This window comes from Geotrypetes seraphini, chromosome 1 (genome assembly GCF_902459505.1).
Source record: "Geotrypetes seraphini chromosome 1, aGeoSer1.1, whole genome shotgun sequence".
Classification (NCBI taxonomy): domain Eukaryota; kingdom Metazoa; phylum Chordata; class Amphibia; order Gymnophiona; family Dermophiidae; genus Geotrypetes; species Geotrypetes seraphini.
Genome location: NC_047084.1, coordinates 462,913,954 through 462,930,306, shown reverse-complemented (window position 1 = coordinate 462,930,306; position 16,353 = coordinate 462,913,954). Strand labels below are relative to the sequence as shown.

At 38.6% G+C, this 16,353-nt stretch overlaps 1 protein-coding gene across 3 annotated transcripts in view; it reads right to left on the bottom strand.

Moving 5' to 3' along the window:
- LOC117349688 (synaptonemal complex central element protein 1-like) overlaps positions 1-16,353 on the bottom strand; it is a 160,075-nt gene that overhangs the window by 63,702 nt on the left and 80,020 nt on the right. For all 3 annotated transcript variants that reach the window (XM_033923291.1, XM_033923298.1, XM_033923283.1), the window contains exon 7: positions 10,978-11,067. In XM_033923291.1, coding sequence (XP_033779182.1) covers positions 10,978-11,067 — 90 coding nt within the window. The remainder of the gene's footprint in view (positions 1-10,977; positions 11,068-16,353) is intronic.

The following is a 16,353-nucleotide window of genomic DNA, read 5'->3' as shown; positions in this document are numbered from 1 at the left end:
AGCAGTGAGCAGAATTAAATTGAGCCGGCGGGTGGATCGCAAGCAAGCAAGCAGCAATACAGAAACACCACTGCCGCTTGCACTCATCGTAGAAGCGCATCGGGCCCACCCTTTAATCCAGCCCTGGATGCGTGGGAGGCTAGGGGAGAAGCCAGAAACCAACACTTCCCGACTGGCCCTCCCCCCTCGCCCTCTAAAGCAGCGGTCGGCCAGCAAGAGGCAGCGCTGCTGCTCCTGCTTTAGGGGGGAGGGTCAGTAAGTGAATTGGGAGGCCAATTTTTTTTGTTTTGAATTGATTCGAATCGATTCACCCGAAGTGAATTGGTGAATCGATTCGAATCGTGAATTGAGCAGCACTAGTAATCAGTAATCACATCATGATCAAATTTGAGCTGATATCTAGAATGACATTGCTAAAGAAATCTACTATAGTGGCATTTAATTTTTGAAAGGACAACTACGATAAAATGAGGAAAATGGTTAAAAGAAACTAGAAGGATTGGTGGCAAAGGTTAAAACTAAAAGGATTGGTGGAAGCACAGACCAGATGTATTCCACATATTAACATAATGTGATATTAACATATCACTCCATGGTGTGATCTCACCTTGAGTACTGCATTCAATTCTAGTTGTCTTATCTCAAAAAAGATATAGCGGAACTAGAAAAGGTTCAAAAAAGAGCAACCAAGAAAATAAAAGAGGGTGTAACTCCTTTCGTATGAGGAAAGACTAAAGAGGTTAGGGCTCTTAAGCTTGGAAAACAAATGGCTGAGAGGACATATGATTGAAGTTTACAAAATACTGAGTGGTGTATAATGGGTACAGGTGGATCAATTTTTTACTCCAAAAATTACAAAGACTAAGGGACACTCGATGAAGTTACACGGAGATACTTTTAAAACCAATAAGAGAAAATATTTTTTCACTCAGAGAATAGTTATGCTGTGGAATGCATTGTCAGAAGATGTGGTAAGAGCAGTTAGTGTAGCTGGTTTAAAAAAAGATTTAGACAAGTTCCTGGAGGAAAAATCCATAGTCAGACAGACATGAGAGACAGACATGAGAGAAGCCATTGCTTGCCCTGCATCAATAGCATGGAATGTTGCTACTATTTGGGTTTTTGCCAGGTACTTGTGTCCTGGATTGTCCACTGTGAAGACAGGGTACTGGGCTAGATGGAGCATTGGTTTGACCCAATAAAGTTATTCTTATGTTCTTATAGGTTCTTTAGATCACGAGTAGGCAATTCTGGTCCTTGAGGGCCACAGGTAGGTCAGGTTTTTAGGATATCCATAATAAACATGAATGAGATAGATTTGCATCTCAAGGAGGCAGTGCATGCAAATCCATCTCATACATATTCATTGGGGAGTGTGTGGCACAGGGGTTAGAGCTACAGCCTCAGCACCTGAGGCTGTGAGTTCAAATCCCTTGCTGCTCTTTGTGACCCTGGGCAAGTCACTTAATTTGATGGGCATGTAAAACATGAAATAGTTTTTATGATGTCAGTTTAAGAGTAGTTTGGGATTATTGACTTGATAACAAGAATCATAAATATTTTTTTTTCAAAGGATAATAAAATTTATATGGTAATGATAAGATATAAATTGGTAAACTTGATTTAACTAAAAATTTTTAAAATGGGTTTTATGAAAAATTCTTTATTATAAATATTATGACTACATTATTATTAAGGGTATGAATGATTATTGTTTCATAATGAATTAATGAATAAATCTATTATTTTTAAATATTGTAAGAGGAAATATATGATAGAATGTTGCCTGGAGGGGTATTGTGATTGCTAATCCTATGTGTGTTCCAAGGCAATCAATTTATATGGGGGGGTGAGGGAGGGAAAAGGGAGGGGTATTTTTTCAAAATCAAGGGTGGGTGGATAGGGAATGATGGGATTGAAGAAGATCAATTTAACTTTACTTTAGTTATTATCTGTGTAATATTTGATATCTAATCATATCAAATTAAATAAATTTAAATATTATTGTTGGAGTATACATTTGGAAAAAGATGGAGATTAAGATATTTTCAATGAATGTCAATGGCCTTAACCATCAAATAAAAAGGAAAAAAATATTAGCTTTCCTAAAACAGCAGAATGCTGATTTGTATTTTATTCAAGAGACGCATTTATCAATGATGGAATCAAGAAAGCTGGAAGGGGGTTTGGTTCACCAAAATTTTTTTGCTCCTACAGTTGGCAAGAAAGCTGGGGTTGCCATTTTAATAAATAAACAATGTTCAGCTAATTTTCAGATGATTGTTTCGGATCCTTTGGGTAGGTGGGTACATGTAAAAATGAGCATGGGAAATACTACCCTGGAACTGTTTAATGTATATGCCCCAAATACGAATCAAATGGAATTTTTTTAAGAATCTACAACAATTACTACTCCCACTGGCTACTTCTAATTTAATAGTGGCTGGAGATTTCATTTCTGTAATGGATCCATTAATGGATAAAAAACCAAGTAAAATTATGAAATCATTAGGGTTAGATAATTTGGCACAATCTTGTAATTTAATAGATATTTCGCGTATACTTCATTTTAATGATCGGAAATTTTCCTTTTGTTCACAGATTCATAAGTCTTTTTCAAGAATAGATTATATTTTTGTCTCGAATCAAATATTTCAGCGAGTGACAAAAGCCATCATAGATCCTAACATAGTAACATAGTAGATGACGGCAGATAAAGACCCAAATGGTCCATCCAGTCTGCCCAACCTGATTCAATTTAAATTTTTTTTTTTTTCTTCTTAGCTATTTCTGGGCAAGAATCCAAAGCTTTACCTGGTACTATGCTTGGGTTCCAACTGCCGAAATCTCTGTTAAGACTTACTCCAGCCTATCTACACCCTCCCAGCCATTGAAGCCCTCCCCTGCCCATCCTCCACCAAACGGCCATACACAGACACAGACCGTGCAAGTCTGCCCAGTAACTGGCCTAGTTCAATATTTAATATTATTTTCTGATTCTAAATCTTCTGTGTTCATCCAACGCTTCTTTGAACTCAGTCACAGTTTTACTCTCCACCACCTCTCTCGGGAGCGCATTCCAGACATCCACCACCCTCTCCGTAAAGTAGAATTTCCTAACATTGCCCCTGAATCTACCACCCCTCAACCTCAAATTATGTCCTCTGGTTTTACCATTTTCCTTTCTCTGGAAAAGATTTTGTTCTACGTTAATACCTTTTAAGTATTTGAACGTCTGAATCATATCTCCCCTGTCTCTCCTTTCCTCTAGGGTATACATATTCAGGGCTTCCAGTCTCTCCTCATACGTCTTCTGGCGCAAGCCTCCTATCATTTTCGTCGCCCTCCTCTGGACCGCCTCAAGTCTTCTTACGTCTTTCGCCAGATACGGTCTCCAAATTATTATTTTATCTGATCATGGTGGAGTATGGATTGAATTACAGGTAGATGAGCTGGAGTATTGTAAGTCTGTTTGGAGATTTGATAATATTTTGATTGCGGATTCAAATTTCCTTGAAGAATTTAAATTAAAAATGATTGAATTCTTTCAACTTAATACTTCAGAAGATATTAACATAGAAACATTATGGGATGCTTTTAAGGCTACCATGAGAGGTAATATTATTTCATATTCAGCTTATATTAGAAAGCAACTTTAAAAACAATTTTATAATTTGGAAAAAGAAATTAAACATTTGGAAAATAAATTAGTTAATAAATGGGAGCAAAATACCCTACAGGCTGTATTAAAAGCATAAGGCAAATATGAGATATCTTCTAAATTCGTAAGGAAAGATTTGTTTTCCCAACAAACTCAGTATTATGGTAATTCAAATAAGGCGGGAAGATTATTGTCAAATTATCTTAAAGCAAAGAAAAGAAGAACAAAAATTATAGCAATAAAGGATGAAAACGATGAGACACATACTAAAATTAGAAGTATTTTAAGTCAATTTCTAAGTTTTTATAAAGATCTATATTCTTCTGTGGAAAAAGATGGTTTAGAATTTTTAAATCTAATTATTGGACCGAAAGTTCCTGAACATATAAAAAGAAGTTTAGAGAGCCTATATCACTAAAAGAATTAGAAACAGCATTGAAGTCTCTTAGAGTTGGATCCGCTCCAGGTGGTGATGGTTTTACAGTAGCGTTTTATAAATCATTTCAAAGTACCCTTTTACCTTATTTATTAAATTTATATCAGTTTCAACTGACTAAAGGTTGTATTACAGGTACTATGGCAGAATTATTAACAATTGTTTTGCCAAAGCCAAACAAAGATCTCACTTTGGTTTCAAACTACAGGCCTATCTCGTTAATTAATGTTGATGGAAAACTTTTAGCTAAGATATTGGCTTTACGATTGGCTAAGGCTCTCCCTTTTATTATTGATATGCACCAAACAGGATTTGTTGCTAAGAGACATTCTTCTAACAATACTAGATTGGCTTTTCATAAAATCTCTGCATATGCAGATGATATACCGCTTTATTTGAGAAATCCAGAAATTACCATTCTATGCTTGCTTGAGTTGATAGAGAAATTTGGAAAATTTTCAGGATATAAGATAAATTGGAGCAAGTCAGAAATTCTTCCTCTTAATGTACATTGTACCAAAAGCTTATTTGATTCATTCTCATTTGTATGGAAAGAAGATGGTTTAAAATATTTAGATATTAGAATTAAAAATACACTAGAAGACACAATGAAAGAGAATGAAATTTTTTAATTAAAAAAAGTAACAAAATGTGTGAGCAATGGAATCCTTTACATCTTTCTTGGTGGGGGAAAGTTCAAACTATTAAAATGATGATATTGCCTGTGGTTTGTTATCAAATGAGTATGATACCAGTTTTTTTCAGGGGTCATTTTATAAAAAGTTAAATGGTATTCTTACAAAATTTGTTTGGCTCGGTAAAATGCCTATAATTGCCTTAGTATCTTTGCAAAAATCAATTGCGGAGGGTGGGGTAAATTTTCCAAACTTTTATAGGTATCATCAAGCCTATATTTTACGCCAGGTTATGTATTGGGTCCTCCCAGACCTCATGGAAAATATCCCAGATTGGTTGTATTTGGAATGGCGACACATGTTTCCTATAAACTTATCTCATGTTCTCAGTGTTAAGATGCCTAGGAAATATAAAGAGAACAGAATATTGATGGACACATGGAAAACATTGCATTATGTCAGCAATTTAACTCCAAATCCAATACACAAATTAACAAATCAATCTTTATGGCTAAACTCCAAGATTCAAATTGGCGGTTTTAAAATCCTATGGAAGCACTGGATTATTGCAGGTATACGGACTTTAGGTGATGTTATTTTAAATGGTAAACTGCTTGATTTTTCACTGCTGCAACATAAATATGGTCTAAACAAATCACAAAACTTTAAATGGTTGCAGTTGAAGCAGGCTATTCAGGAAGGGTTCCCTGAATGGAAAATTCTTAACAATCAATATAGTCTGGAATTCTTATGCTTTCAGGCAGATTTCTTGGGACACCAGGCCGCACAGTGGTATAAATTGATATCTGGATATATGAATTAAGAACCAAAGACAGGTCTTAGAGACATTTGGAGCATTGAGATTAAGCATCAAATTTCTGCATCTCAATGGCCACGAATTTGGTCTTGGAGAATGAGATGTATAGTGTCTGCATCTATGAGACAAACTTGGTTCTTTTTGTTACATAGAGCATTTTGGACCCCAGTTAGATTACAAAAGTTGGATAGCTCTAAGTCTAATAAGTCCATTGTAATCTGGAAGCAGGGACTCTAGATCATTTAATATATTTTTGTCCCTGTATCATGGCCTTTTGGAAATCAATTTGGTCTCAAGTCAATTGTTTATTAGAAAACCATGTAACTCTATCATATGATACAATCACCATGGAATCCCTGTCAGCCCCTCTGGTCCAACATTAGTTAGATATGAAACACAGGGTAGATCAGATTAGGTGGCGAATAATTGATAAACTTATTGTGCAAGGGATAGAGGGTAATCTTGAGGCTAAGCTGAACTTCCTTGAGCAGAGGTGGATATACCGTATCAATACAGTTACCCCTTGGGGCCTTAATCTGGAACTGGAATGGCAAACGCTTATATGAGGTCTTGCCTGATTATGCTTTCTTCCCCTTCATTTTCAATTTTAATATTAATACAGAAAGGAGGGAGTGCTTAAAGATTTTTGTAAGATCCCGGTATGGGGTTTTGAAATTATGAAATCCTTTGCCCCCGCCTCCGGGCAGCCGCCCCGCCTACTTGCTGATGTCAGCATGGTCTCTGCTGACGTCAGCATGGTCTCTGCTGACCCGGTTTGGGGGCGGTTCTGGCTCCCCGGTGGGAGGGTATTTAAACAGCACAGTTTAAATCCATCCTGTCTAGACCTGCACTCCTAGATGATGGGGATGAATCCCCAGGTGAGACCTCATGGACTGAATGGGAGACTATTCAGAAACGCCTTATTAGAGCAGAGTTACATAGCAGCACTATAATTCAATATTTGAAGAAAGCAATGATTCCTCGTGGATTGCGGATTGTGAAGGAACCTAAGGTCATGTCATCAAATAAAGTGTTTATGGATAAGTGGACTGCAATTCTTAACAGATGTTCCAGGGATTTGATGATCCTATTGGTGGACACCACCACTGAAATTCAACAGGATCTCAAAGTGAAGCCTGTGGAGATACAGCAGGAGATACAACTTAAATATCCCACAGATGAATATGAGAAGAAAAAACAGGAAATGGTTGAATTGCTTAACAACACTCGGGAGACTATTAAACAGACTAAGATAAAGAAGTGGAAAAGGGATGAGCGGGACTACCAGATGGGGAGGGTGTATTCCTGGCATAAGAAGAACCCTACCACTCCCATAAAGAAAAAAGTAGCCTTTGGAGCGACATCGGATGCGTCAGAGGTTACGAGTGGAGAGTCCACAGATAGTTCTCTCTCGAGGAGCTCAGGGGACCAGCACCCGCAACCAAAAAACGTACGGACCAGAATCAAGGGTCGAGGTGCATCCAAAGGAGGGTCGGGACCAACGACAAGACCCAAATGGATTCTTCAGTTATCAATAATCAATATCTCCTCAATTCAACTGTCAACTCATCAAGAGGAGGAACTCCAACTTGGTCTGTGATTCGTCCTCCAGGAGAGTCCGGATTTCTTTAGATTGAAAATTGCGTTTCATAAATTTATACGAAAGCTGCAAATCAAAATCTTTTTCCAGCAGCAGGGGATTGACGAAGATATTAATGAAGTATGAGATCTTTCTATCTGTAGGGCCAAGTCTTCTTGGACTCCTCCCCCCCATGGATCCGGCGGTCTCTATTTTTCGATATTTAGTATTATTTGACATCACATCCCTTGAAAAAAGCTATGACTTCAAGAGCCAAAAATACAATCTCACATATGTACATTACAAGGCACTGAAAGAAGTAGCAGGTAGGGATGACATTATCATAAAGAAAGCGGACAAGGGAGGGGCTTTGGTGGTCCAAGATCGTGTTAAATACAGAATGGAAGCTAGTCGCCAGTTAGGTGATGCTACTTCATACCGCCAATGTCCTTTTAATCCTGGGGAGACATTGATGAGGGATATATTTAACTTCTTTACTGCTACATATGAGGAAGGTCAACTTACCAAAAGTGAATATAAGTTTCTATTGGAAAAATTTCCTAAGACTCCTAAGATTCAATTTGTTCCGAAGATTCACAAGGATTTAAGAGCTCCCCCGGGGAGACCCATAGTGAATACTAGAAACAGCCTTCTTGAATCTTTGTCTAAGTTTTTAGATATATTTTTGAAACAGGATGCTACTCAAGTACATTCTTACTTAAAAGATTCTTCTCACTTTTTGCGGTCCCTCAGTGAAATTTCGGACTTACCCAACTGTTTTATGGTCACTTTGGATGTTGTATCCTTATATACGAAAATTCCTCAACAGGGTGCCCTGGATATCATTAGAGACACCCTAGCTGCTAGTGTAGGATCACTACAGATTTTTTGTTAGAGCTAGCTAGATGGGTGATTAAGGATAACTTTTTTGTATACGAGGGCACCCACTATAAACAGGTTCAAGGGGTGGCCATGGGAGCCACGTTAGCCCCCTCGGTGTCCACCCTATATGTAGGTAGGTTTGAGGAAGAAGCAGTATATCCTTCTATCCAGTACTCTGCTAACATCATATACTGGAAACGCTTCCTAGACGACATATTCCTACTCTGGAATGGCACAGCTGCAGACCTTCAAATGTTCATTTGTTGGTTGAATACCATAAATCAAAACTTGCAATTCACTGTTACATACAGTGCTACACAAATTGAATTTCTTGACATTCTAGTTTCCAGGGTAGGCAACCAATTCAATACTAATTTGTTTAGGAAGCCAGTGACCCGCAACACTTTATTACATTTCTCTAGCTTTCACCCTTACAGGTTGAAGTTCAGCCTTCCAGTGAGCCAGTTCTTGAGGGCTAGGAGAATCTGTTCTGACTTGGGTGAATTTAAAAAGGCGGCTAGAGAGATGAAAGAACGTTTTCTGTCGAGGGGTTATTCCAAAAAATCCATAAGACAGGCTTATTTACGAGCGCGGTTTGCTAACCGTGACCTGTTGTTATAGGAGAGACAGGGAATTCATCATTCTGATGTTAATTCCTCCAGACTGGTATGTATCCTCCCTTATTCGGATGTCACTAAGGCGGTGGTGGGCTCTATTAGATCACATTGGCCCATTCTTCATACTTTAAGGGGCCAGGAAGAGCCCCCTATGATAGCATATACCAGGGGGAGAACTATTGGACAGTTTTTGGAAAGATCTAACACTTCAAATAATAAGGCCGGGGTTCATGTTAGGTGCTCCCACTGCCAGTGGTGCCCTAACACTATCGAGGGTGGCCGCTGGCAGGATCCCCAAACAGGTAGAGTTATTCAGGCTAGACAAGATACCAACTGCAAATCTGATTGGGTGATTTATATAATAGTGTGCCCCTGTCCTTTGGTATATGTAGGTCGCACTAAGCGACCGGTTCATTTGCATCTAAATGAGCATAAATCACATATCACCACGGAATCCCTGTCAGCCCCTCTGGTCCAACATTGGTTAGATATGAAACACAGGGTAGATCAGATTAGGTGGCGAATAATTGATAAACTTACTGTGTAAGGGATAAAGGGTAATCTTGAGGCTAAGCTGAACTTCCTTGAGCAGAGGTGGATATACCGTCTCAATACAGTTACCCCTTGGGGCCTTAATTTGGAACTGGAATGGCAAACGCTTATATGAGGTCTTGCCTGATTATGCTTTCTTCCCCTTCATTTTCAATTTTAATATTAATACAGAAAGGAGGGAGTGCTTAAAGATTTTTGTAAGATCCCGGTATGGGGTTTTGAAATTATGAAATCCTTTGCCCCGCCTCCGGCCAGCCGCCCTGCCCACTTGCTGACGTCAGCATGGTCTCTGCTGACCCGGTTTGGGGGCGGTTCTGGCTCCCCGGTGGGAGGGTATTTAAACAGCAGTTGAACCACACCGTCGCCATTTTAAAACCTATAGAGTGGTCGCGTCGTGGGAAACACATTCTAATCGAGGTAAATACTTTAGTTATTCAGAGGTGAATGCTTTTTAAGTATTTGTAAGAATATTAGAGTTTAATACAGTTTCTAAATGTCTTTTAGTATTCTAGGGATCACAGCCCTGATGAAACCCGTGTTGGGTGAAACATGTTGGCAATAGTATCCCTTAGAATGGACCAGTATAGCTAAGCTAAGTATTAGCTCTTATCTACAATAAGTTTTACTTTGGCACTGTTGCACTTTATGAAAAACTGAGATATTCACAAATTTAAAAACAAAACAAAAATGGCCCGGTGAGGATATAATATATAAATCCAACCACTATGAAACATATTTGAGTGGCTGGTGGCATTTCTGAGGGTCAATTGCATTCAATACCACGCTGGGAAAATTACCAGGAGGTCTTAGCAGTGACCAGGCCTTGTATTATGTGTTGAATTCTACTTTCCCATCTTTATAGACTTTTTTCAACTATATAGTTTGCACAATTCTATTTGGGACATCAATGAGAATAAAAAGTCAAATTTCATCAAGCAATAATAAACTTTTATTGATAATGACAGGAGTCGCCATTCAACATATCACTAGAAATTGGAAAAATTACACTAGACTTAATTACACCTTCTGGTGGAATTCGTTGTGCCACATATACAAAATGGAAAGAACAATTACCATGCAAAAAGGGAATTATAATAATTTTAAAAAGATTTGGGGGCCATTGATAGCATATTGTAATGATTAGACACCTTTTTACACTGAAAGTATAATTATAATAATGGGAGGGGGTGATATATAATTATATTATAGGTTTAATCAATATTTATGAATATAACACATGCATGATATTTTTGATTACAATATTTGTGGAAAGGTGGGTGGGGAGGGTTAATTTATATATTTAAGATGATAATAGAAAAATTTTCAAGTGATGTATATTATTCAATTGATGTAATATTGTACACTTGATGTAAGATGAAAAAATGAATAAAGAATTGGAAAAAAAAAAGGATATAAGTGGTATATAAATAATAAAATTTTTTAAAAAATTGTTGATATCCTGAAAACCTGACCTACCTGTGGCTCTCGAGGATTGGACTTGCCTACCCCTGCTGTAGATGGACTAGCAGAGTGAGACATTTCTTGGCTTGTAGAGAATATCAAGGCTGCAAACACAGCCATTTTACTCTAACTTCTACTAATTTATATTTTTTTAATGTATATCATTCACCTTTTAATAAACTCTGGTTACAGTTCAGTTTTATATATAACCTACAAATGGCAATTACAAATATCCATATTATCAAAGAAAGGGTATAAACTGTTCACACTGGTATTCTTCAAGAAAGTCTGACACAAAATTAACCAAAGAAGCTCTGCATAACAAGTCCTGCAGTACCTCTGCTTCCTTTGTTTCAGCTTTTCCTCCTGCGCCATGGACATCAAATCCTCTAGCTTCTGCTTACAGTCTTGGTAAATCTGCTGCTTCCTATGTGGTGAAATAGAGACCAAGATGCACAACTGAAGACGGACACCACATATGTAATTCTGTAACCCCTATCAGTGGTTCAAATCAGGCTATGATAACTTTTCCTGGACAAACATAATAATGCTGGGCTAAAAACAATGATGATCATAAGCTTTCCAGACCTTGTTTCTCCCATTGCAGGTTGGAATTTCAGAATAAACAGGGAAAGCAAGTGCAGAGATAGCATAGTTACTCACCTGTAGCAGGTGTTATCTGAAGACATCAGATATTCTCATAGGTGGGTGATGTCATCCATGGAACCCGGCAAGGACAGTTAAAAAGTGTACTGTCACTTTAAAACCACCCACACTGTACACGTGCTGGTATCTTCCCACCCTATTTTGGCTCGTGGGATCATCAGTTCAGTAACAAAAATAAGACGGCAACTAGGTGAGGTGGGAGGGTTGTAAGAATATCTGTCTGCTGTCCTCAGATAAAGCAAAGTTGCTTACCTGTAACAGGTGTTCTCTGTAGACAGCAGGGGAATACAGTCACACTTGAAGGTGAAATCCTCTGACTGAGGCTGATTGTTGGTGCTCTCCCCTAGCTAGGTAAGCTTTTGAGCTTACTGGGCATGTGCAGGAGTCCCTACACTTACAGGCCTTCTCCTCAGCCTGTCAGTTTTGTCTCTAGCAATAAAAGAATTTGAGCCAAGGGGATGGATGGCGGTCAAGTGTAGCTGCATCACCCTGCTGTCTATGGAGAACACCTGTTACAGGTAAGAAACTTTGCTTTCTCTGGAGACAAGCAGGGGATATGCAGGCACACTTGAAGGTGAAAAAAATAGATGGGAGGTGGAAAAAAATATCACAGTGCAAACAGGTTTTGTAAAACCAACTGACCAAATCGAACATCCTGTGCCAAACTCTGATCCAAGCAATAGTGCTTTGTAAAAGTATGCACAGAGGACCAAGTTGCAGCCTTGTAAATATCTTGTATTGGAACGGATTTTACATTTGCTATTAAAGAAGCTGTAGCTTGTACTATATGAGCTCCAATTGTACCAGGTGGTTGAATTTGTGCTTTTGTGTAGCAAAATTTAATACAATGTGCTATTCAAGATGAGAGAGCTCTTTTCAATGCTGGTTTTCCTTGGGTAGCTGAATTATAGGAAATGAAGAGCTAGTTTGTCTGTCATAAAGTAGCAGTTGCCTTGTGGTAGAAAATCAATGCCCTTCTGTAGTCTAATGTATGGAGAATTTGCTCTGCTGAGTTTGCTCTGCTGTAGAGGAATGCAGAGGAGGAAAAAAACGATGGCAAAGTTATAGTTTGGTTGAGTTGAAAGTCTGTCATAACATTAGGAAGAAATTTGGGTTGAGTTCATAATTGTACTCTATTAGGAACAAATTGAAGATAAGGATAATATGTGACCAGTGCTTGAAGTTCACACACTCTTCTGGCTGAAGTTAAAGCTGTGACAAAAAGTGTTTTCCATGTAAGTAAAGAAAGCGAAGCAGATCCCAGTGGCTCAAATGGATCTTGCATTATTTTATTTTTTTTAATTCTTTATTCATTTTTCATCTTATAACAAATACATATATATTAAACATTCGTCAGTAAATACATCATTAAAATTCTATCATTTATGAAACTAATAGATACAAATTATATCCTATCCCCCCTCCCTTTCAGTCTTACATTCAATCAAATATATCACATCAATAATCTTTCATAGTGATGTAATCACTTTATAAATTCAAATTCCCCCCTCCCATTCCTTCTATTTTAAATTGTACTTATAATATAAAATGGTGTCTATTCATTGCAATATTTTGTCAATGGCCACTATATCTCATTAAATTTATTAAAATTCCCTTTTTGCACAGCTATTGTTCTCTCCATTGTGTAAATATGACATATCGAATTCCATCAGAAATTATAATTAAGTCTGTTCCAATTTTTCCAATTACTTGTGATCTGTTGTATGGCGACTCCTGTCATTATCATTAAAAGTTTATTATTCTTTGATGAAATTTGGCTCTTTATTCTCATTGACATACTAAATAAAATCGTATCATAGGAAAATGCCACATTATTCTCCAAAAAACAATTAATTTGGGGCCAAATTGATTTCCAAAAAGCCATAATAAAGGGACAATAGAATAATAAATGATCTAGAGTCCCTGCTTCAAGATTACAGTGCCAGCATCTATTAGATTTAGAGCTATCTAACTTTTGTAATCGAACTGGAGTCCAAAATGCTCTATGCAACATAAAGAACCAAGTTTGTCTCATAGATGCGGACACTGTACATCTCATTCTCCAAGACCAAATTCGTGGCCACTGAGACACATTAATTTGATGCTTAATCTCAATGCTCCAAATGTCTCTAAGACCCATCTTTGTTTTTTTTTTATTCATGTATCCAAATATCAATTTATACCACTGTGCGGCCTGGTGTCCCAGGAAGTCCGCCTGAAAGCACAAGAATTCCAAGCTATACTGATTATTAAGATTTTCCATTCAGGGAACCCCTCCTGAATAGCCTGCTTCAGCTGCAACCATCTAAAACTTTGTGATTTATTAAGGCCATATTTATGTTGCAACTGTGAAAAATCAAGCAGTTTACCATTTGAAATGACATCATCTAAAATCCATATACCTGCAATAATCCAATGCTTCCAAACAACTTTAAATCCGCCAATTCGAATCTTGGAGTTTATCCAGATTGTTTGATTTATTGACTTATGAATTGGTATAGGTGTTAAATTACTAACAAAGCGTAATATTTTCCATGTATTTATTAATATTCTATTCTCTTTATATACTCTAGGCATCTTAATACTGAGAACATGACATAAGCGTAAAGGGAACATGAGCCGCCATTCCAACCACAGCCAATCTGGAGTATCTTCCATGAGCTCTGGGTCTTGTATTAAAAAAATCTAATACCAAATTCAGGTCCCATGCTGGAGGAGGGTCTCGTATTGGAGGCCTAAGATTATTATGCCCTCTGATAAAACAAGAAATGAGTGGATGATGCAATACTGGTTTACTATCAACTAAAGTATGGAAGGCCAAGATAGCCGCAAGATGAAATCAGACTGAATTTGATTTGAGCCCAAAATTTGGAAGAAGTAGAAGATATGATAAAATGTAGTCAATGGAACAAAGAAGAGGATTCTGCTGGTGATCATGTGACCAGATAGAAAAGCATTTCCATTTTGATTGATAGGACTTCCTAGTGGACAGGCGTCTTGCTGCTAGAAGGACCAACTTCACTGGTTGAGAAAGTGGCAAATGTGTTAGGTTTGAACTTTCAATTTTCAGGCTGTCAAACTAAGACTGCAGAGATTGGGATGAAGTAACTGCCCATTTTGCTGAGATAGAAAAGATGGATGGTCTCCCAGTGGAATTGGGGGAGCATCTAGAAGGTCCAGCAGGAGTGGATACCAGATTTGCCTGGGCCAATAGGAGCAATGAGTATGATGTGAGCTGTGTCCCTTGAGACCTTCTGAAGTACCTTGGAGATGAGAGGAAACAGTGGGAAGGCATAGAGTAGGTTTTGCCCCCAATGAATGGAAAAAGCATCCCTTGCCATGGCTTGAGGAGTTGGCTGAAGGGAGCAAAACTTGCATTTGGCATTCTCTTGGGAAGTGAAGAGATCTACTGTGGGAGTTCCCCAGTGATGAAATATGGGATGGAGAGACCACTCATGAGGGTCAAGTTTCCTACTCAGAGTGTCTGCGAGGATATTGTGTTCGCCTGGAATATATACCGCTTGTAGATAAACCCGTAGTGCCAGTGTATAGGTTCACAAATGATAGGCTTCTCTGCAGAGAGGAAGAGATCCCGAACCTCCCTATTTGTTGACATAGAACATCTATACTTGATTGCCTGTTTGAATGAGAATGCACTTGTTGCAAATCCAAGGGCAAAAAGCTTGAAGACCATAATACACTGCATGCAGTTCCAAGTGGTTGATGTGCAGAGACCACTCGCTTATTGACCATTGCCCCTGAGTTCGCAATTGGTCGAGATGTGCTCACCAGCCATGATTGGAAGCATCTGTCATTATTGTGAGAAGAAGAGATGGAGGTTGAAAGGGAGAGCCCTCCTGTAGGGATGCAGAGTGAATCAACCAAAGAAGGGAAGCCTGAATCTTTGCAGGAAGTGGAATTAACTTGGCAAGAGAATGGTTGCATTGATTCCAGTGTAACTTTAGGTACCATTGTAATGGTCTGATGTGAAGTCTTGCATTTGGCACCAGAGCTATCAAGGCTGCCATGTGACCCAATAGGCATAGAATGGTACGGGCTGGTAAGGCATCTGAAGTGATCTGCCAGAATGATGATGGACTGATGTCTGTCTCGAGGAAGATAGGCCTTTGCTGCATCGCCGTCCAGAAGAGCTACAATGAGTTGGAACCAGCTTGGACTTTTGATAGTTGATGATAAATCCCAAAAACTGTAGAGTCAGGACCGTGGTTGAAATGGTGAGAGGTAACTGGTCTTTGGAATGAGCTACTAGGAGTCAGTCATCTAGGTAAGGAAAAACCATGTGGTGGTGTTTTTGCAGGTGCACTGCTACTACAGTCAGGCACTTTGTGAAAACCCTTGGTGCTGATGAAAGGCCAAAGGGCAGTACCTTATAATGAAAATGCTGACTTAGAAATGTGAAGCGAAGGAAATGCCAGCGAGAAGGATGAATTGGAATGTGAGTATACGCATCCTTGAGGTCCACGGCGGCTAACCCATCGTATTGCTTCAGCATCGGTAGAATTGCCGGAAAAGAAATCATTCGGAACTTTTCCTTCTTAAGGTAGACATTGAATGGTCTGAGGTCGAGAATGGGATGGAGACCTTGCGTCTTCTTGGGGATGAGGAAGAACCTGGAGTAGAATCCCTGGTCCGCCTGAGTATGAGAAACCTCCTCAATGGCATTGTTGTGAAGAATAAGGGAGACTTCTGCTGCAAGTTGTGGAAAGTGATGGTATGGAACTGTGGAAGGAGGTGGAGGTTGGGAGGGTAAGGAATTGGGAAGGAAATTGAGTAAGTATCCCTGGGAAACTATGCATAGGACCCTTTGGTCCGTCGTGATAGCCTGCCATGCTGGAAGGATGTTAGCCACCCACCTACTGGCAGATGGTCAAAAACTAGGAGTAGATTTAAGAGCAGGAAGTTGAGATGTAGATGGTTGTTTCCTGTCTCTGGTATGCTGCTTTGGGTTCAAGTTCAATTTATTTAATATACCACAAATATAAAACCAAAGTTAAAATCTAAGCAGTTTACAATGAATATAAAATGG